Source organism: Styela clava, chromosome 2 (genome assembly GCF_964204865.1).
Source record: "Styela clava chromosome 2, kaStyClav1.hap1.2, whole genome shotgun sequence".
In the NCBI taxonomy this organism is placed as follows: domain Eukaryota; kingdom Metazoa; phylum Chordata; class Ascidiacea; order Stolidobranchia; family Styelidae; genus Styela; species Styela clava.
The window spans coordinates 6009315-6032334 of record NC_135251.1 but is presented as its reverse complement, the minus strand read 5'-3'; the positions used below and the strand labels follow the sequence as shown (position 1 = coordinate 6032334).

Sequence of the window (23020 nt, the reverse complement as noted above, 5' to 3'; positions counted from 1 at the left end):
TTCAAACATGGCAAATGTATTCAACAACTGGTGCTTATCTGGAGTCATTTCCGAAACTAAGGTGTGAAGTACCTCATTTTTTGTTTGCTTTTTGCAAAGCCTCGAGTCCTCAACTAAAACTGATAAGATTACAGATGGGACATCAGCAAGTGACGACATACGTGCTAATTCCGAAATTAATCCCTTTTTTTTAATAATATTTGAATAATATAACAAGCCGGTAGGCTCCCAGGATTGATATCCACATATAGTTGATGCCCGCGTCAGGGTTGCTAACAAAACTTGCTGTCATCGACATTCGTGCGTGAATGACCAATAACAAAACATGTTTAACTAAATTCTCAAAGTTTCCCCAGTTTATAAACAATAGTTCCCTCGTTGCAAAAAGCATTTTACTCCGCGAAGGAAATCGTTCCAGGTGTTTTAATTTTCGACTTCGTTTGCGAGAAAATAGCGACAAATGATAAGTACTGTATTTTGGAAATTCCCAACGATCGACGCTTTTTCTCACTGCTGCCATGGAAATGGAACATTAATCCTTGGGTGAAACCCATAATACTAGGGTGACGTGTAATTTCATTAAAGGTGATCCAGCCGTTTAAACGCTACAGCTGGATAGACATACATAACGATTGGGAATAAGGGTTCGGAATATGAGCGAAGATCCAGTATTAAATGTTAATCTGTGCAGCAGTGGCGCATGATTGCCACCAGGTATATTCATGTCGAAGATAAATAAAGCACAACCGGTGTATAGCAAAAGTATGTAATTTGCCGACGTTTCGAATTTCTATTCAGAAAAACTTCATCAGGGCATGATATGGATAGCACACTACCGTAAATATATATAGCAGAAAAAAAATTATCACGTCGTAAAAACTGTAAAAAGGGACAATATAATAATAGATCCAAGTGAATTAGCGCAGGTTCAAACACATATGGATGGACCCCATATTTGATTGAACTTGCGATAATTCACTTGGAAATAGTATCATATTATCCCTTTTTACAGTTTTCACGACGTAATAATTTTTCCCGTTTTACTTTTCTGCTCTATATATTTACAGAATGTGCCGTAGCACCTCAAAATTGTGGGGGAGGGAAGGGGCTGGGTTAAAATTTTAAAGAGGGTTTATCGAAATCCCTCCGTGTACCAGACCATGATTGAGCTGCTTTGTCAACTTTTCTTCGCCGGTAAATATAAAATTATTATCCTAAGTTCGCACTTTCCGACCAACTTATACCTGACCTGAATGCGATTTACCTAATCGTAATTTTCACCATAAGCATTTTATTTGAGCGGAGAAACAAGATATCCAGATCATTTATACATGAAAGTTATCAAAGCACTCTAAATTTAAATATTAGCAAGATTGGTCAACAAATATATGATGGGTTATGATAGATATGAAACCTCAGGCAAGTGGTTGGAGTATTCGTATGAAGATTCTTACAATTGGGACAAGTTGGACATTACATTTTGAGACACTAATTAGCTACGACATATGTGTGCTATTCTTGCGAAAACACCGGTTAATAAGGTTATTGGTCAATCAAACAGGCTAGTGGAAGGGTATTGTACATAACTAAAGGTATTGGTAAAATCGTTTAACAAGTACACAAAATTACATTGCACCATTATATTGCTCTTATATTGTCAAATATAGCTACTATACGCAAACGAACTGATAAAGCAAACTAAAAGAACCGCGAACTTATATACAGACTGAACAGGTTTTAAGTGAGATATAATTAAATATATTTAACAACTGTTCTTTTAGGGTCGAAAAGTAAATGATGTCCTCAGGGTCCAATACTATACCACCCGTGGGCTTCGTTTTCGAATTCTTCAACAATTGCCGGGAGAACATATTTATATACATAAGACTTCGAATCTTCTTGGTGTGAATCTTAATATTAATAAAGTTGATAATTAAACATTTGTAAGCGCGAGTATTCATCATGAAACAAACTGTTTATTTTGAATTTCACGTTTCTTGTAGAACTTAAACGTGTAACTTTGAATATGTTTAAGCGGGTAGATTATAGTCAGAGAAGCTTGGAGAATTCAGTCGCGTGCCATTTGCTACTAAAAAGCAGAAGTTTTCGAATCCCTTGGAAGTAAATTTGACGTGCATTGATGTAAATTACAAGCAAGAAAGCACATGACAAAATGTGGCTGCTGGCCCCATAGTAGATGCAACATTCTGGATGCTAGAAATGCAACGCCCCTTCTTTCGCAATAGATGTCATCATGCTCTTGCTGCGACTCTTTAACATAGGCTTATCGTCATATAGAATTTATAGTATACAAATTTGAGACGTAAATTGCAGTCTTGCAATTTGCCAAAGGGTAAATGTAAGATAAAAGTTGAGAACTTGTGCTGCAAAGATTTCATTGTGACTTTTATATAAAATTTGCTTCACTCTCCAACCCCTGTCCCTCCTCCTCCTCACAGTATGACTACCGGTACGGCATTGTTCACGACTGACGCGATCGCGGAACCGCCATAAGGTGTGCATTTTTTAATGACGACATCACACACAAAAAACGAATCCCATAGATCCCACAGAAATTTGAAGAAATAAAAGGAATAGCTTTCTTGCGAAAAGTATAATCTTTGCTCACGGAACCATTTCAAAGCAATTAGTCCAGTAGGTAAATAAAAAAGCGATTTTTTCATAAGGATAAGAAGAAAATACCAACAAGAACAATAAAACGATCCTTATGTACACTTCGTGTAAAATAAACGTTCCTACTCGTGTGTAGTTTCACGAGAAAAATATTTGTAAAATGAATATTACCTCTATATTATTTGTTCAACATCTTCGCTCTGAACAGCGTCCAGAGAAAAATATAGACTTTATTACCTCAATCAGCCAATAAACTAGTTCAAATTTCACATGCACCGACTCGTAGTCAGCTAAAAATTAAAATTGTAGTGTTTACTGAAATATGCCAATACGAAGCCTAAGTCACCAAAATTAATCACTAAAACCACTTGCATTCACATTAATGTTGTAAGTAAAACAAATCTATCTGCGCCTAAGATTTATTTTGCGAAATCATTCTGTCCGTAAATTGTGAATAGAAATCATTCTGTTCGTAAATTGCTTCTAAATTGTCAATATCGGCATGCTATCATTAGTGGCATTTTTGTATTTTTCGTTTGCAAGAAAAACCAATATGCGAATCGCCAATAGTTTACTCGAAACTAAGGCCTCTCGCGACCCTTCTACCACTGGGAGGCCGTGAAGCGAACAAATGACTTTGCAAGGTTACTTTGTAGAGGCCTCAACTACTTGTGAAGTGTACTGCACTACTGAAGTGTAACGATAATTAAGTATTCACTAGTTCACGACGGGTCGTGAAAACACTCTATTCACCTCGTTCACCACCTCTCTCGGATAAAAACTTTCTTAAATTAAGGTCAGCAAAGATTTACTCCTGACTGTTGGGCGAAGTATTTTTTACCGCGAAAATTCACGTTACTTGTCGAACTCACTACATTCTGTGCACTTTGGGTTGAAGTGCGTGAAAAATAAGTGATTTTTTCAAGTTTCCAAAGTCGCATACTTTCAAGATAAAACATTTGGAAACCAATTGTTTATTACAAGGAAACGCTGGTGGTTAAAGTTATAAAATCACATGTTATCTACCCGAAAAAATTTGCAACACGACACTAAACGTTTACCTGAAATATTGAGCTGTATTCAATAGTTATTTGAGCGTACTACCAACTGTGTTAGAAAAGGATACCGGCGTATCTAAAGTCGCATTATGGGCTGGTAGACGGTGGTGCTATTAAGCGGGTAGACGCGAAGTTCTTGGGATGTCGTGATAATCACCGAACATGTCTTTATATTTTGTACTGGGTTCTCTGCTGAACACATTTTTAGCAAAGTCGTTGAAATAGCAAAACAAATTCTTTGTGAAGTATGATTCATCACATCTATTAATGATATTTTGAGAAAATCGAACATTTACTAGCTTGTAAAAAGAATATTTTTGAAATATAAATGGACCGTATTGATGCGGGACAAGACACAATTAAATCTCAGTGTGGTTTTCTGAACGTCATCGGCTAACCCAAGATAACGAAAATTCGGGTCTTTATCGACAATATGGCCCATATTTGTTTATTCTCTTGTTTTTACAATAGGACAAGGGATCGCCTTGTGAATAAAATTGGTAGAGTTATCACGCATAGTAGTACTTGAACTTTGTCGGGACCAAGATTTTGAGGCAAGACCAGAATGCTACCTGACTTAACTTGAAAAAATGAAAGGGAGTTTCTTGACATGTATTCTACACTAATTAATATCGACACCGTTCTTAATTTTCTCTCCTTTTTTAAATATGAAATTAGTCTATCAGTTGGTTTTACGCAAAACCAACTCTCTATTGTTCTATGCCTTTACGTAATTTGATCGTATCCGTACGCTAGTGGACTTTGTAGCAGGAATAAACATGACTATACTATGCATTTCAAGGGTACTTCTATACAGTAACATAATAATACAACTCTAATGATTATTGTCAAGTGCTTTTCTGAGGAAGTCTGACTTTGTTCCGATCAAAACGTTACAGAAATACATCTGTGTTAGTGGGAAGCAAGCTCTTCGTTAAAACACCTATCATTTCACCCGTGGCGTAACAATACTTCAGGGCTGTCCAAATAGAATATCCAAGATATCAAATATTTTTTCAGCTAATTTTAGAATAGTTTCGAATAATAGCTACTTTTTGCCGTTATCATTTCTTTTTTGAAGAAAAATCTTCTAACAGCTTTTTGCGCGTTGTCATGTGGTGTTATGACGATGAGATAGAGTCAGCTCTTCATGTTTGTTAATTTGTGTGCGAGCGCAGCGCTTACTGTTACGACATTCTTTCGCGGTTGAGTGGTGTACATTGCCACCATTTCTAAGCAAGGCTCCTACTCAATTCATGCATTCAGTTCCAGTTACGTCAGATAATTTGAGAAATATTATGATTTATTCGAAAGGTTAGGAAAAAATAATTTATACTTTTTCTGTGTTTGGCAAATATTTCTTGGGTATTTTATGCCAATTCAGAAATATTTCACCCATAACATGATATATATAATATCCTGGTACGAGTGACCGCTTTAGTTTAAATCCTTGTTCAAACGAAACTGCAAAACACCTAATAAAAGACACAACACCCATTCCACCCTAATTTTAGTTTTATATTAGGAAACAAAATCTATTTAAATATTATTATAATTTTGATAAATTAAAAAAAAAATTGTTTGACTAGAGAAATAGAATTAATAAAACAGTACAATATATTAAATTACGTTACGGCTACGTTAACTAAATTTGTTGGCATTGTATGTTAGAGATCTCAAGTCCTAGACAGTTTGACGTGCAGTCATTACTATCTATATATAATAATAAGTGCAATGCTGACTGGAGAAATAAAATCATTTAAGCCCAATATCTCATAGACATGAGTGTTCTACAGTTTTGGTCATAATGTTGCAAAGTCGCGATCCCTCAACCAAAACAGGGGGAAGGAGCATAGTCATAGACAGGGGGTCTGAGGGGTCATGTCATAAGATTCTTTGAGATATTGTAAGATATCAGTGGCAAAAGGCACTAGTAAGCGTCGTATTACGTCATTATACAAAAAAATTTGAGCTGGCTACGCTCGTGGTGGTGTAAGGGGTGTTATAACATCGAGTCAAAATATGTTTTCATATTTTGTTATATAGAATTCACCACTACATAGTGTCTTTTCGATCGTATTAGATCATGATGCATCATCATTATTATACATGTCATCATTAGTTCTCGACATTTCAGTGGTCGTCCATATCTTTGCCCAGATAGGAGTCTATTTTACTTCTGAATGAGTGCGAGTGACTTTCCTTTGGGCAAATAGTGATGAAAATCATCTTTTCATTCTAGTTTGGTTATCTATTTGCTCCGGTACCCGGTACAGTATTTCATAAAAATATACCCCAAAACAGAGTTCATGGATTTCCTAATGTACTTGAAACTTCTGTTTCTGGGGTCACACTGTAAATTGAAAAGCAACGAGGACATACGTCATTTGAAGAAAGATTCTCTTTATCAGTATGAACTACGTTAACTGCCTCTTGGGTGTAAATAGTTACAGAAAAGGTTTGTAAGTTTGTACAATGAAAAAGGTTTATATTGAAAAGTAGCAGGTTTGAATCCGTGAAATCTCACTCTCGACCTCATTTTGTTAAGAGTTTTATTAGAAGGACCATTTCAGAGTCTATTATAGAGTAACAAATCACAATTTTTGGTGCTCCAGAAGTATGAGCACCAAGATGTCGCACAACCTGAATCCTAACCGGTACACACATACTATATTCAGGTTGTGCGCCATCTTGGTGCACATACTTCTGTAAGTCCCAATTTTTTATATAATATATGTTGTCTCGAAGGAGGCACAAAGCTCACCATTCAAAGTAGAAAGAGCACTGATAGAAGAGTTGCAAGTGACTGCAGACAAACACTCCAAAATCTATATATTAGATTTTATACAAGCTCACCGAAAGAAAGGCAAACAGTACTGATGGGAGAGTTGCAAAAATTGCTAAAGATATACATATAGATTCACCTTTAGCGCAAAGATGGCTACGGGACGTGACAATTCCAGTGTGTACTGTATGGGAAACCCTAAAGAAAAAGGAATTTCACAAAACTGAGTTGCAACTTTTTCGAGTAAATAATGGTCTCAGTTTGAATGTTGGAAACACACAGCTCTTAGTGGTTAAGTGCAACTTGAAATTAAAGTGCAGACGAATTATAAACAATTGTAGCTTTCAAAATAGATATATAGAGATTACACCAGTTCGATCACATTGAAGTTTGGGATGTTTCCAATGGAGTCATGCACGTATTTTAAACATGTCGGACTCGGAATTTCAGACTTTTGAGACTGAAATTGGAGTAAAAAAATTGTGCAGAAACTCAATAAAAAATACCTTGATTGAGTGTTTTTAACAGTCTATTAAAAAGGCTTGTATTTGGCAAATCGTTTGTTATCACAATTTGATATTCTCGGGTGTTTGAAGATCGAAATTTCAACCAACGCAGGGTCGAGAGTAATATTTTGTTTCACTTAGATTCAGAGTCAAATGTGAATTTTAACCCGCCATATAGCCTTGTTTCTTACGTGATTCCACGGCCCTAACTACGACTAAATTAATGTATAAAAGGCGCATGCGAAATTGTGGCAAGGAAGATATTTTCGTCTATAAAAGTCATTGTATGTTGCAGAGTTAGTTCCACGTAGATTTCACCGCATTCACATATATTTTAGATTACTTGAGTCACCATAAAAGTTAGCATAGCAATCAATATATTCCCCCTATGCCAAATCGCACCAGATCTCTCTCCCAATGCTTCAGTGCCGACTGCGCTGACACACTTTTCTGTGGATGAATAATCTCCTAGTCCTTTTAGTGTGCCGCCAAGGAGTTGGTTGATTATCGCGGAAGGGGCTGTAATAGGAAGAGTTGTCTGTGAATTAGGATCTTGAGGTGTACTTGCGTTGTGTCTTTTCTATTGAATATCTTTATACAATATGCCTCTTTATGCCTCAAGTTTTGGTTGGCTGTATATGTAGTTCGCTTGATTGGTTGCATATGCATATTTGATTAGTCACACGGGTTTGGTTCGATTTTTCGACTGATTTGCTAGGCATTTATGGGTATTTATTTCTCGTTAGTTGTATATGTATACATATAGTTCGGTTGGCTGTATATGCATATCTAATATGTTACATATGTATATTCGGGTTGGTTGCATAGAATATCTGTACTTGCAACTAGAACCAGGTGAGATACGAGATACGCAGCTTACAGAATAACTCATGCTTACATCTCTAAATTGATATCAAATACTTTCAAGTAAACTTACCTCCGCCAGCTATATGTACCATGACTCTTGAGCAGCCATATTTAGTTATCGGTACATCAATGTTGTGAACGATGACGACACGTAGTCTTGCTATACCGAGAGCATCAGCTACAGTTTTCGTGAACATGTATCTGCAACAGAATGGCTTTATCAATGAGGTGTTAGATTTAGAAACTCTAAATTTGGAATTTTTTGAAACATTCAGATTCGAGTGAGTCGGAATTTCAAAACTCAAAATGGAGAGACGGAGCTAGAAATATTCAATACCACGCTAAAATAGGAGACTTTATATGATTAGTTTTCACTTCTTCATCCCGTACAAGACTCTGAACAGGTAGCCCCCATATATAGAAGAATGCTATTTTCCAAATGACCAAAATATTTATTATTTGATTTAATCTTTGATTTAGTCAAGTCCAACAAACAACCATTGTCCCCTTCTCCGCGTCCATGATTGCCTGATGAATAAAGTGAAAACTGAGTTGTAATTAGAGGCAAGGCAGTGATTTACCATACAGAAGTTTGGAACTTTCTACCCCTGAATATGCAATAAGTTTCTTTTCTAAATCAAGGTAAACCAATCATAACATTGCACTCACCTATTAAACTTAGTAGTTGACGGAAAAGATAGTGTATAACTATCAGAATCCGGTATAATATTAGCGCATGTATACCTGGCTGCTCCACCGTTTGATACATGAAAAACAATCGAACGACCAAGAACTAAAAACAAAATTTATTAAGTTAGGTGTGTAGAATGAAATATTAGGTGCCAGGGTTAGGCACAGCCAGTCATTTAAACTAGGTTATCCGTGTCGACGATTGTTACATATTTAGGTACCACCCTCATTCCCAATAGCTCTGCAGTTCTATGTTGGGATAGCAATAAATATTATTATTACCACCTACTAATGAACAAACATAATTTATTATATATTTCAAAAATTAGTTTGAAAAAGCAAAAGATGGAAAAAGCAAAAGTTGGATTCACACGCATGTAGGACACGAGATTTTAGGCGTTGTACTATAATTCTCAGTTTGATATCGATCTATCAAGATGGCTGTGCTATAATCGGATGGAATTCCGCGGTTTTCCTTATAAAAAGCTATTTTATGAAACTTGATATCCCGGGATAAATATGAAAATTATGTAAGGTCTCTTGTAAACAGCCTTGTTTCAAAGTGTTAGTGGTTACCTGTGAAATTGGTATGCATCGGCGTATCTACGTCATGAAAGACTCGTCTACCACCACCGATGTCGTACTTTGCCTTCAAAAACAAGAGAGCGATGCTAAAATATATGGACACGAAATCTGAAACGCTGTAGTACGGGTATGCAATCTGTCACAGTAGACTACCCGTACCAGCAGTCATGTCAGTCACGATGTCATAAAACGAGGAAGACCGCCATCTCGATATCATAAAAACGTGTTACCATGATTAAAAAATTAGACAGCGCATTATAGATGGGATATAAGATCTCACAGAAAATTCAGGAGAAAATAAAAGAAAAATAGAGAAAAATACTATCTTTACCCACTGAAAATTTCAAAGCAATTTGTCCATTAGTGACTCAGAAAAGCGATAGAAAGAACAATAACAACTTAATATTAATTATAACAAAGGGATCCATAGCTCTACTTCATGTCCAAAAAGATTATGATGGTTAAAATACACTCGATGTATGGCCACACCACAAGAGAGATATTTAGATTATCGGTTATGGATTGTCAGTTTTCTTTATCAGTACGGCTTTGTGTAAACCTGTATAAAAACTTATATATATATATAGTTCTAAGATGGACTGTGGCGATTTTCACTCTTTTTAGTTAACAGTTCGAAACCTTGCTTTGAGCAAACTTGCAACTCTTCTATTAGTACTCTTTCCAATTTTAGTTGAGAGCTCGAAATTTTGCTTTGATCGAACTTATAACTCCTATATCACTACTATTTTCACTTTTAGTTGGGGGCTCGGGGGCTTGCTTTGAAGAAACTTGCAACTATTGTACTTTATATAAAAAATCTCTACAAACTTGAACCCCAATCTATCACGAGAATATTTTTATCACTGGAAATTACGACAATTCTGCTCAATGATGTATCAACTCCATAATATAGGGCAACGTACCTGTTTCCTACTGATGTCTCCGACTTCACAGAACCTTGGATTCGTTGGCGAGCAATCGGTTGCATAGTCTGTGTTGTCAATTGCTACGTATGGATCATAATGACCTGTAAAAAGGGATTCGCTGTTAATGCAATGTGCGTTGGTTTCTATGGTTTACATCAGAAAGGTCTAAAAGTTGAACTATAGCAGTAATCGGCAGCCTTCTGCTCCACAGCCGCATGCGTCTCTTTGATTTCGGAGCTCTGGCTCCCGCCAATTTAAACGGTTATGGCAAACACACCCCACTAATTACCAATCACAGCGGTCCACAAAGTATAGGTTGCGAGCGATTTAAAATAGGTCGCATTCAAAGTGATTCGAGATTGTCGAAACACACTTTTTTATTTCATATTTCACTCTGTTGTTCATTTCAAGTTTTTTTCAATTTGTTATTGAATATTACGTTATTCATTTGGCTTCATCTCAATAAAAATTAGATTATTCCATCATAAATAGTTTTTCAGGAGTTAATAGTTACTGACATTAGAGTAGATGTTGCAACTCCGAGTAGGTTTAAGTTTTATTGAAAGGATGCCAAATGGCTCTTTTGATACTAAAGGTTGCCAACCCGTGAACTATAAGTACGAAGGAGACAATTAATCCTTTGGAGACAATTATGTACGAGGAGAATGCTGACTTCTCGCCATGGGCACTGAACCCAATCTAATGTGCTAATTAGCCCTCTTTAGCGGGAATTGACTTCAAAACATGAGAGTATATATGACGAGGGTGCTCACGACAGTAATCTTTATCAGCATGAAAAAAAAACTCAGCGGTACATACCAAGAGCATCGGCGCAGGCAGATTGGTTTGTGATCGGATCCACGTGGATGTGCCAGTTGTGTTGAGGACTCTGTGGAAATAAGAACAGTTTCAGAAGTATTTCTACCATATAAAGATATAAGTTTGTTGTTAAAATTTCACCACGATTGCTAAACGCGTCCTATGGCTCGTAAATACGTTAATAAATATTTACTAACGCCAGTGGCGTATCTAGGGTGTAGCAGCCATGGCTCCAGCCATGGGCGCCGTTTGAACAGGAGCGCAAAAACGGCGAAAAGTATTAATCATAAAAGGTTATAATAAAATAATTTTAAATTGGGAATAACTGGAACTCGTATTTTTACTGAAATAATAACTTTACTCAATTCAATAATAGTTAATATAAATTGTCAAACAACTGTCAAGGGGGCGCATTTTTAGGCTTTGCCCTGGTCGCCATATTACCTAGATACGCCACTGACTAACGCATAATTCGACGCTATACTTCATGGCGCAGCTGTGGTCGTCATAACTTCTCTCAGAGATCAATCTCCTCTGCTTTTGAGTGAGTGCGTGATCTTGCTTTGAGCAAGTTTCTTATGAAAATGACTTGTAACTCTCTGATTACTTACGTTAGCTTTGTTTTCGAGAGGGGATACATCAACATCGTAGCTTGTCAGACCAGAGCCGCCATCTTCGTAAACGACTTGTTTCTGGAAATCAAACAGTATACATAATTATTTAGGACAGTAGGCTATTTTTATGGTATAACCATATTGATTCTGTGTATTGCAGGATTGGATAAACAGTGAAGACAGAGGCGATAGCCTAACCAAAACATATCACGAAAATAGTAGGGCTTTATCTTCTTCATTTTTAAACATGCGACACTACCAATTTTTGGTCTGTTATTATATGTCCGATGGCTATATGACGTCACAATTAATGATTACGACATACAATTACTCTTGTTAGGTCTGCGATATTCACATTACAGCCTATCATATTTTTGTCAGATTATATTACGTCACCAGCAATGATGACGCCATACAAATGAAAATACCGCATTGCAAAAGATAAATAAGACTGTTATTCTAAAAATACCAGTCTCTAGAAGAACATTCAGAATGAATATCTTGATAACAGATCGCCGTTGGGCATTTCAAGTGTGGCCCGCGTGGCATCATCGGTGATAGCAAAACAGCTATGCTCAAATATATGGACACAAAGATCGAACTACTAACATCACCAAAATTGGAGCCAAATAAAAAAATCTGTGGCCGTGAATTGTAAAACAGACAGAAAAATTTGTTTAAAATACACAATTTTCCGACTTTTTCCATCAAATGGCAAAAAATGAGATTTTTCTCAACAACAAAAAGAACCCCAACAACAACAATTAAGCAATATGTGTCATATGATGGTGATGATCGCGAATTCGAAAAAATCTGTACATTTACGATAAAAAAGGTTCTTTGACTTACCAGTTTTATGGTCCCTGTGACATCAGAAGCAAAGCTGACAGTGGCAGATATAACGTGTCCATTGCTTGAAGAATCTGGATGAGTGACCAAGTTGGCGCATTTCCATCTGAAATAATAGGATAGGATTTACATATTTATCCCGGAGGAACGGGAAAGACGATAAGACGGCGTTATCATATGGCGACCACGGCCTCTTGCCCGGTTACCAGTTTATGTCGGGTATGGGATTAATAAGCCAGTTATTTGTTTCTGATGCATGGACTTGATGGTGGAGGAAGCCGTACCGACCAACCTACGTAGGCGAGGAGTCCAGTAAACCTCTCGCACATAATCAACCCCGCGGATTCGAACCTGCAAACCCACGCATGGAAATCAGAGGTTCGGTGGCGAGCCTATTTATAACGCTTAGCACGATGCGCCACACCGCCGAGCCTTCTGTAGCTTGTCTTGTGCTATTGATTGGGTTTCTGCGTGACCAACTACTTATCATTTCTCTATAAACCGAGATGTGTAACCAGCGAAGGCCAGTGCACCCAAAGAAATAATCGTAATAATACCTCAGCCCTCCTTGTTTCTTATGAATCACAATGGACCGATCAGATGCTGATAAGAATGTGTTCAGAGGTAAATTCGTGTCCTCGGTGTTTTCTGGAATATTCGCCGAAGTTTGTGAATCCAAAAGCCCGTACTTGTTGCTTAAATCTCCGACCTCGTATTGGTCGAATGTTCCGACTGTGGCAGCTGTTGGATCTGAAATAAAACAGTGTTGATATATCCAGATATTTAGTATCAGTAATGAATTTCTTTTACTTCTGAGTGCGTTCCCTAAACTTTACTCAAAGATGAGTCTCCCTCACTTCTGCGTGAGAGCCGTAACTTCATTCAGAAAACAATTTCTTTTACTTGTGTGTGAGCGCGAATCCGTTTGCTTTGAGCTAATCTTAGATATGCCACTGACCTGTCCAATTGAACGGGTTATAATGTCCCGATACCGATGCAGCCGAGCACTCGCCTTCTGAGGCTGCCTTTTTCGAGATCGTATATTCATGGATATGGTAACCACTAGCCAAGTTGTTTAAGTCGCTGAAGGATCCGGTAACCTGAGAAGACAAAAAAAAAACATTCTTACTCAGACAATCAGGATGAAAGACATTTTGAATCCGAGTTGATTCTTTTTCATCCTAATTTTTTTGATAGTATTTTCCTCCTATGGAAAGAATTCGCTCTCGACCAATTGCTTTGGAATTTTCAGTGGTTAAAGAATATTGTTATCGCTAGAAGGCTATTTACTTTTATTTGTTCCTAAATTTTCTATTAATCTGGTGAGAAATCGCCGTTAAATTTTTCCATGGGAACACGATTTTTATTTGGCTATGCGTGACGGCGGTCTAACATTTTGCTTTTCCTTTTTCGATATACCGGTAACGCACTGTAGACTAAGTACTGTAAGTTACTTTATGTTCATATATTCGACCACTGCCCTTTTGTTTTATAATAACGTTGGCGTTTAAAAGCTTTATTTCAATTGAGATTGATTCTAATTGAGGTCTATGATTCCGGATTGAGCGTGATCAAAATTTAGACTCCTATCATCACAGCGCACAAATGCGCATTATTTGTTTACGGCTAATAATTAGAGGTGTGTTGTCTTTAGTGTTGTTCTGTGCCATCGCTAGCCGGTGGCTGTGATCAATCGTGGTAATACATGCGCTGACAGGGCGAGAACGTTACAGTTAGCCAAGGATTGGAATACGGACTTTGACAGGGCACTAATGTCCCGGCCTAGTGTTGGCTCTTGTAAAGAATATAGCCATCAACGTTCAATGGAGAGGTGGCGGTACTGGTTATTGATATGCATACCTATCTCGGATGAAAAATCTATGTCAGTTATTTGTTTATTAATCAGCTAAAATATTACATTGTAATAGGCGACACTGGAATATCGGATTGCTTGAATGTATCATAAGTCTGGCTTTTGTTAGTATTTTACGTCGACTTTTTTCCTCAGTATAATTTAATGTTTAACGGTATTAGTTAAAATAACTACTGACAGACTTAGCCACTACTAATATTCTGATACATTTTTTCCGCGAGAAATTTTCTTGTTCTGCAATTTTTCTGCTAGCCCAACTACTTCGTTACCAGAAAGTCAAAGTTAACGGTATTAGTTAAAATAACTACTGACAGACTTAGCCACTACTAATATTCTGATATATTTTTTCCGCGAGAAATTTTCTTGTTCTGCAATTTTTCTGCTAGCCCAACTACTTCGTTACCAGAAAGTCAAAGTTACGTTGCTTTATAATACGAACGCGTCGTTTAATAGGGGCTATAACACGTACAGTAAGGATTTTAAGGCCACGTCCTGACGACGAGTAATCACACTCGAGATTCCAAACCGCAGTGATTCTCGCATTTGTCTATAATCTACGCATTTGTGACTTTTGCTGAAAAAAAGCAATTTCTGCAACCTTCCATCGCAATGCTACTTATGTGGTTGTTTTTCAAAACGATGCTATTTGATTGAGTATGTTACTCAAACACAGGTTATTATTTTCTCTTTCATTTATTTCAATATTGTGTTGTCAATCCGCAAGTTTATTTTATTTGAATATACCGGTCCACCAATGTGAAAGGTTGAATTTATGGATACGAAGGCCAAAGCGAAGATGTACATGTATGCAATCTGCCAGTCGCGGCGAACGCGGAACCGCCACAAGGTACGCAATTTTAGCCTTCTAGCGACAACAACAAACTTTAACTGCTAAGCTATTGGTCCAGTGTCGAGGAAGGCACAACAACAATAATAGCAACCAGAAAAACAATACCACCGTCAGCAACAACAACATAATTACAAAACGATTCATAGGTACGCTACCGTTAATGACGAACCTGGGTCATATCGAACTCCGTTTCTTGTCTCAATGTAATCGTTGCACTTGCAGATCCATCTGCCGTTCCTACCCACGCTCCAGTGGTTTTCGCCACGGTTGGATGCAGTTGAGTGATGTTGGCGCATGCGTATCTCGGTGCTCCTGCATTTGGATCATGCACAACCATAGATCTAAAACAAAATTCACAGTAAGTTGATATGTTATAAAAAGCACCCCTTGAACAGGGTAATAAAAATTTAGTTATATTCCATAAGGCGTATTAATATTTTAGGGAAAAGACGGAATATTTTATATTCCGCGAAAATTACACGTTCAGGTTGATGTGACTGGATGATTCTTTTTTTATTGAACCTTTTTTTTCACGCCTTCCATTAAATATTAGTAGATTATTGTACAGAATCTTCTTCGAACCATTAGGCGCTGATAAGCGTCGTGTAATTAAAAAAGTATTCAAACAATAATATATTACCTTCCAAGAATTGAAAAAGCGCCAGATAGTGGAAGGTACTCATCCGTGAAGAAGAATTTCCCACTTTCAGTCCGCTGCGTCGAGACTATATTAATTTGTCCTAGTCTACCAGATAAATCTCCAAGCTCGCATCTGAGAGGATCGTTTGAATTGCATTCCGTCGAATAAGGACTGGCAACACTAAGCTGAAAATACAATTTACATGGTATGACTATATGTAACCCAATCCTACCCAACCATTTTAGTGTCGCGGGTCACTTTCACCGCAAACGTTTTTACCAATCCTAAATGCCTGATTTACTTGAGAATCTAAAACTTTTAGTGGGCCGTTTTGGAAAATTTGAATCATCAATAGAAGCACCTAATAAAGTAAAAGGTACCTACAAAGATAGAAAAATACACTCAGATAAAACGAATTCCGGAGCCAGTAGCGAATGTATTGGTCATTTCTTGTGTTACAGAGGCAATAAGGACTATCTAAGCCGGAAAGAAAAATAATAATTCAAATGAAATAAATTTGGGTTGCAAATTTATTTTTATAAGTTTCGTCGCTGATGATCGCATACTTGCTTTCACGTTTGTCGAACAGAAAGCGCAGTTTTGTTTAGTCGGGTTGGGCAGCTTTGACGTAACCAAACTGCCAATTAGGATTGGGAAATAGTTGCATTAAAAACATTCATCAATCCAACGAAACTGTAACTCACCCCCGAAGGATTGTAATGCCCGCCAGCACTTGCGCATGTTCCTGTTAGAGCGTCATCGTCGACTGGGTAAACATGGACATGCCAGTTGTGAGTGTTCGTCGCTGTTTTGTCCTGTGAAAAAAATTATTTTTATTTAGTACTGGAAAATGCGATATATATGTTTTTCATCAGGACTTTTCACCCTGAATGATGCGTAGAGAGTGCCTTGCCTGAGAAACACGTAATAAAAAATGCGACGTTTCAAAATTTGAAAAATATGAAGCCCGCCGAAAGGTGATAATTTTAAAATCATATTGCAACACGAATCCATCAGCAGGACCGTGACAACCTTTTCTGCAGTCTAGAGCATTATATTACCTGGTTCGGACAGAAAGTATTAAATTCCCCAAGCGAAATCAGTCGTAATGTGATTACTCAGTCGGTCTGGCATACCATCTATCCCTCTGGCTAAGCAGTTCGTTGTACAATCAGGTTAGCTTAAAGAAGTTTTATGTTGCCAAGTTTAAACTGAATTCAGAACGTCCAAAACACATAAAAATTTCGAAACCAACCTGGTTCGCAAGTTCTATGAATATGCTGGTATCGGCATCCGGGCTGGCCGACTCTTGTCTGATATACATTGTTCCATATGCTGGGGTTTTGAAAGCAACGAAGCCTGTTGTCACTGCACCTGGATACCCGATAGTGTTGCACATTAGCCTGAAAAGTGAAAGAAACTTTATAGTGTTCTAGTGTGCCGCTTTGGTAGACCAAGGGATTCGCACGGCCGTGATTTTTCCCAAGAACCTCAAATATGCGGAATTTACCATCATAGTCGTTTTCCTGATTCATAGCGTCGTAAACCACTTCAAGTATCACCTCACGGCACATAATCCACTTTCGTAACTCTCTCTCGGTTACCAAATGTGGTTGACAAAGGGCCAAATTAGAAGCGGAAGGATATTCGCGAGTGAGCGCCCCCAAGAGCCGATACCGGTACGTATAATTAAAATACCGGTGTAATTGAATTGTGACGAATATACACGTGATTAAACTGTGATAATGACGTAACAATTGGCGTATCGAGAATAAAGAAGTAAAAACAAAGTGTTGGCTATTTTACTTCAAATTCGACGGGCCAATTGAATCGTTTCACGGAACGTAATTGGCACGAAGGCCGCGGTTTGGGAATGAGGTTGCGTGCTTGAGTCGTCCAATGTAATAATTTTGGGTCAAAATTACTCCACATTTTAGAACCTTGTTTTGCCTAAACTCTGGTGCTCCCGAAGTATCTGTACCAAGATGTCGCACAACCTGAACATAGTATGTGTACCAGATCAGGGTTCAGGTTGTGCGTCATCTTGATGCACATACTTCCAGAGCGCCCAAACTCTAACACAAAGAATATACCTGGATCCGTCTGCGTTGTGAATTACTATGGATCTCCCGACGATGCTGTTGAGGCCAAACAAAGGAAGATTCCAGTCTGTATACGTCGCACTGAACTCATTCTTGGTCGCTAATGTTCCGTATTTTCCGCTGAGGTCACCTGGGTATCGTATTACATGGTATTTAGGAACTTTTTGATATGACAAGATAGAATAAAGAATACATTGAGGCAGGACTACCTACCAATTTCGTACTGATCCGCTGTCCCAGTTCCTGGTGACGGACTAGCATTTACGTCGACACTATACGGGTTGAAATGTCCGCTTACAAATCTGGCATCGCATGGATTCTCACTTGAAGAAAGTCTTTGTGCAACCGGAAACTTGTGCACGTGATAACCGCTCGTTCGTGACTGTAAGAAAGAAAAGAAAACCAATATTTTAAATTCCAAGTAGCTTGTGACCTAGTTCAGTTTTCCCCAGCCATTTTCGATAAAAAAAATAGTCAAAGGGAGGGAAAGATGAAGGAGGTTGGGAACCACGGTATTTGTTGTAAGAAGAAACTTCCCATTCCCGACGTATAAACATAAATTGTTAGCTTGTAATTACGGAGCTTACAAATTTGACACTTGGCATGATATTAATAAAGTTGTGTCAGAATGTGGCCCGTAGCTTTGCTCAGGAGTAATTTTATTTAATCTCTGAGTGAGTTTGTGTTACTTTGTTCAATGTTCTGTACTCCCGTAGTATGTGTACCAGGTTTGGGTTAGGCCATAATTTTATTCAGATTTTCCTTATTTTAGTTCTAAGATGAGTCGAGGACTATCTGTGTTAGCCAAGTGAATATACCCCCTGCCCATAGGTTTCAGTCCCTTTACACAACTTGATGTGAAGTTAGCGAACATAATTAGTTACCCCCATATTGATACACATAATTCTGGAGCGCTCAATGTTTAAATATATTTAAAAATAATTTCTTACCGCTAGACCAGTAAGGGCTATCGAAGTTTGCGTGGCATCAAATGGCGACTTCTGCGTGAAGGTGAAAGTACCTTTGACTCCTTCCCAATTCATTGTTGACGTCACAGTCTTTGTTGATATCATCCGCAAGGTGGTACAAGCGACAATTTTATCACCCAACATGGCGCCTAATTTAGGGAGGAACGTCGTGATGTCGGGTAAAAAGATCCCGAATGTGCCTGGAAAAGAAAAAAGTACAATTGATCAGCAGCGTCCGACATCGTTAATGTCTCTGATTTATATTCTAAAAGCGAATATTCAATATGATCGACTCATTTCAAGTCTTTGTCAAATCGATATCGACTGTTGTACAGTAAACATGGCAACATTTTACTCTCTCATAAATCGCTCAGCATCCCTTCGTTGAGAGTATTTTTTCAGTTTTTTGATGACTCGATTTAATCCAAGCCTTCATAACGGTGACATTTGAACTCGCCAACGTGGTTACTCACCGTCAATCGTGGTCGACTTCTGAACAGAAACCATGGCGACATTTTTCCCCCCAGAAATTGTCTGGCATCTTTCGTCGAAAGGCTTGGTATCGTCCACAGCACCACCAGGAAACATTTTCAACATCACTAAAGAAGTATCGGTTCCATCTGCCCACAGTAAATCGCCATAGATGAAGGTGCCGACGTTGGCGAGATATCTGTATTAGTGAAAAATTCTTCATAAAAAATGAGCATTTGGCGATTGCCTTCTAGGAAGATATGACAAGTTTCAATGTGTTGCAGGGCTTCGAAATTTAAATTCTTATCCAGCTCCGGACTGCGAAAAAAATTAATTTTGATAACGAAAACGTATTTGGCAGACCGTTGTTAACAATGATTAGTAAAATCACCACACGTCCTTTTCGTTGACCTGGCTCAATAATTTTTGCATTATTTATTCTTAACCTTTCCCTGACTACATCATTCAATAATTACATTACTGCGACGTCACCTGACGCAATAAGACCCTCTCTAAAGTATACGGATGGTCGTCCGAAACACGCAGACGATCACCGTAATAGCGAGCGAGCTATTTCGCTGGTTTTGTTGTCGAAACGATCCCGATATGCGAGAAGTCGCTGGCGTTAGTGAGTCGCGCAGATGCCATTCCGAGCGATCGTAGCTATTCTTCTGCAAGCTCTATGGCAGGGGTCGGGAACCCATGGCTCGCGAGCCATATATGGCTCTTTTGGTGACGGCATATGGCTCTCGGAAAAATCTAATATCCCAAGACTAAGCTTACTATTGTTACGAGATTTCAAACTCTTTTATAGCCAAATTTGGCGGGAAATTCCCAATACGTTTGAGAACGCGCGTCCAGCACATGTCTATGTTATGTAAGATAATTACCAGACAGGCATTGTGACAAACAAGGGGATTCTGGAACATATATTGTGACATCACAGAGCGATAGAGTTTTAAAAACACTACGGAGATGCCTAAACGAAAAAGGGTGATGAGTATCGTAGATTTCAACTTGGGCTGCATGTGAGCAACCGTTCAAGGCCCGCAGCGACTACATGCAGCATCAGAAATCACATTAAATGTATATTGACATTGTATGTGTTGACTTTTGAGTGAACATTTCAGGCTTGATTAAGTGAAGAAATGTTATGTGGCTCGCACGGAAATGCAATTGAAAATATGTATATTTTATGGCTCTCTTTACCAAAAAGGTTCCCGACCCCTGCTCTATGGTGTGACGTCGTATTGATGTAATTTTTTAATGACATAGTCTGATGGGGGTTAGGAATAGCATATGCAAAAATCGTTATGCTACGTCCTCTAGAAGTACACGTGGTACTAAGTTACACTAGTCCCCGAAATTCGACCCTACAGAGAAATAATGCGAGTTATCGAGTTCGTTTGTCGTACTTAGACCTACCTCAACCATACGGTCCCACTAACCGGGCCCATAAATTTTGCTCTGTATGACGTCACATTCTCTGTTGTGGGGAGTATTGTTCCGCATAGTCTTGGAACTGACTGGTCGCTTGAACTTGAAATGTAAACAGAGCGGTGAAAATAGATCGATTCTGGCAGTACTGAGATTGTAGCTGTCGAGTTCTCTGAAAAAAAAAATAAATATACATCGTTTTTATACAACGCTTTACAGCTTTTGATTTGAACAAGACTATGTACGAGTAGCCACTGACATAGGGATATACGATGTTAGGAAGTATAAGATCCATATGCTATAACCACCCCCACCTTTCCCAAATTTATAACATTTTTTAGATGCAATTTTGCGACAATTGCTTTCATACTTTAATATACCGTTTGATATCAGTGGCTAACTTTGTTCAGAGCGATGAGCAAGCGTCGTACTGTGTCATTATACAAAAAAATGGTCTAGCTACACTCTTTGGGTCGTTAGGTACACCCATTTGCGTTTAAACTTAGAGGTTAAGTCAGGAGCCTATCTTACCTATCATAAAACCCACTATCGCAGCTCCCAAACTGTTGCAGACCTCAGCGGCTGTCTTCTGTCGTCTGAAAAAATATTTTTATTTGAGGAAAGATGTTTTAGTATGTCAAAATTGTAATGTCCCACTTTCACAGGCGTGTTTCTCTCCAGGGCAAGTTTCTTGTATTGATTCCCTTCATATCTGACTTCAATAATATTTAGGTGGATAAACAAATTATGAATGCCTCGCATTCAGGGGGAAATTTTATAGAGCCGTTCACCATTTATATGGTTCTGTGCAGTCTGGACAATGTTACATTCGTTTCGCGCGACTCTGGGTTAAAGAAAAAAAACGATGTTTTTTGCAAATCCCCCTCTACTAATGTAAAAATGTGAGATTTGAGCAAAACACCCCGGACCCCACCCTTCCCCCTCTTTCATTTTTAATATTTGGTAGATTGAAACACTTTTCAACACTTTTCTACACTTTTTAGGACCTCAAAATTCTGCGGTCTAAATTGGCGATTAGGCATTTTGTCATGTGAATAGTCTGCCCTATCGGCTTTCTCCCTCCTGTAAGAATTCCTTCATACCATTATTGATAATTTGCATATTTCACTACTTTCCGAAGTTCCTAATTTTTAGGCTCCGTGCACTATTTTACTCACCCAAAAACAGAAGGAAAGGTTACAAGTTCTATTTTATCGTATTTGTTTGAATTGTTTCCTGTCGTGAACTGAAGCGTGACGTTGACGTCATCTCCGATACGGACAAACGTCACACTACCTTTGTACCCGGACATATCAATTACTGCTTCCATATCCAGACAGAGGACTGAGGGTAGCCCTGGAAAAAAAGAAAAAAACGTAAAGATAATTTGAATAGTCTTAAAATATTTTTGTGGGCATGAACTTAGGGGTGTCCGAACTATTTTATCTATATCCTAAGAAATAAAATTATTATTCTAATTCACTTGGCCACTTTTATTTAGCCTTCGTGTCGGTATATAGGCTATTATCATCAAAATTTTGTTAGTTTCTTTTTACATTATTTTTCTTTTCAGGGATTTATTAATACCCACATAATTAATACACTAACTTACTAAAATCAATACCTAAAAAGCCACAAAATGAAACCGCTAAAAACATATTCCACGTCCACTTTTCAGAATTGCAAAAAAATCGAAGCATTAAGCGTAGAAAGATACTTACCAAGGCAAAGAGCCAGAATAGCTATCCTTAGCAGCATTCTTGTTGTATGTGTTCAAAACTTTTCGATCCAAATTCGTAAATAACTTCTAAATTGTTAAATAGACTAAAACTGTGAAATAAATCAAATTATTATTTAACACGAGCGAATTCTTTATATTCACTTGGTGGTATATTCACTCCCCGAATTCGTAATAGAACTAACATACGGAAAATCGGAATAAAATTACGTCCTAACCCTTACCTAACCCACATGCTACGGGAGTAACAAAATTGTAAATATTGTTCGTAAAATGTAACTTTTTACGTCACACTTACATGGCCCGTCAGTCGAGGTAGGCAAAATTTTTGGCTTTGTGCCGCCCACCCCTGGTCTAAATACTAATAAAAGCCTTCATTGAATACGATTTAAACTTTGTACAGCTATTGTCAACCTTCAAAGCGTTTTATAAACTTATCAGAAGCCATCATAACTAATTAATTTCTATTTGCGTCAATTCAACTGTGATATGTTTGATAGCTTCCTTTGTTTGGCAGTGAAGCGGAGATGCAAAAACAAGTGGGTCAAACCGCGGCAGTGGAGTTCGAAGAATTCTAAAGCCCTAGTTAAGAGCATGTTTGTTTTAGG

The 23020-nt window shown here is 38.0% G+C and overlaps 1 protein-coding gene across 2 annotated transcripts; it reads right to left on the bottom strand.

Moving 5' to 3' along the window:
• Positions 1-1274: 1274 nt before the first annotated feature.
• LOC120336197 (uncharacterized) lies at positions 1275-22506 on the bottom strand. 2 transcript variants are annotated; one of them, XM_039403815.2, is made up of 24 exons: positions 22396-22506; positions 21853-22030; positions 21206-21270; positions 20663-20846; positions 19240-19436; positions 18749-18966; positions 18012-18180; positions 17790-17928; positions 16952-17099; positions 16401-16511; positions 15697-15881; positions 15226-15397; positions 13292-13433; positions 12891-13083; positions 12334-12439; positions 11482-11562; positions 10871-10940; positions 10049-10152; positions 9117-9189; positions 8520-8643; positions 7921-8051; positions 7386-7502; positions 2806-2924; positions 1275-1910 (listed from the first exon to the last, which is right to left on the bottom strand). In XM_039403815.2, exons 1-23 carry the CDS (start codon positions 22430-22432, stop codon positions 2821-2823), a joined length of 3048 nt encoding a protein of 1015 aa, XP_039259749.2. In that variant the 5' UTR covers positions 22433-22506; the 3' UTR covers positions 1275-1910; positions 2806-2820. The 2 variants fall into 2 exon arrangements, with proteins under 2 accessions (XP_039259749.2, XP_039259748.2); XM_039403814.2 differs by lacking the exon at positions 2806-2924.
• Positions 22507-23020: the final 514 nt, after the last annotated feature.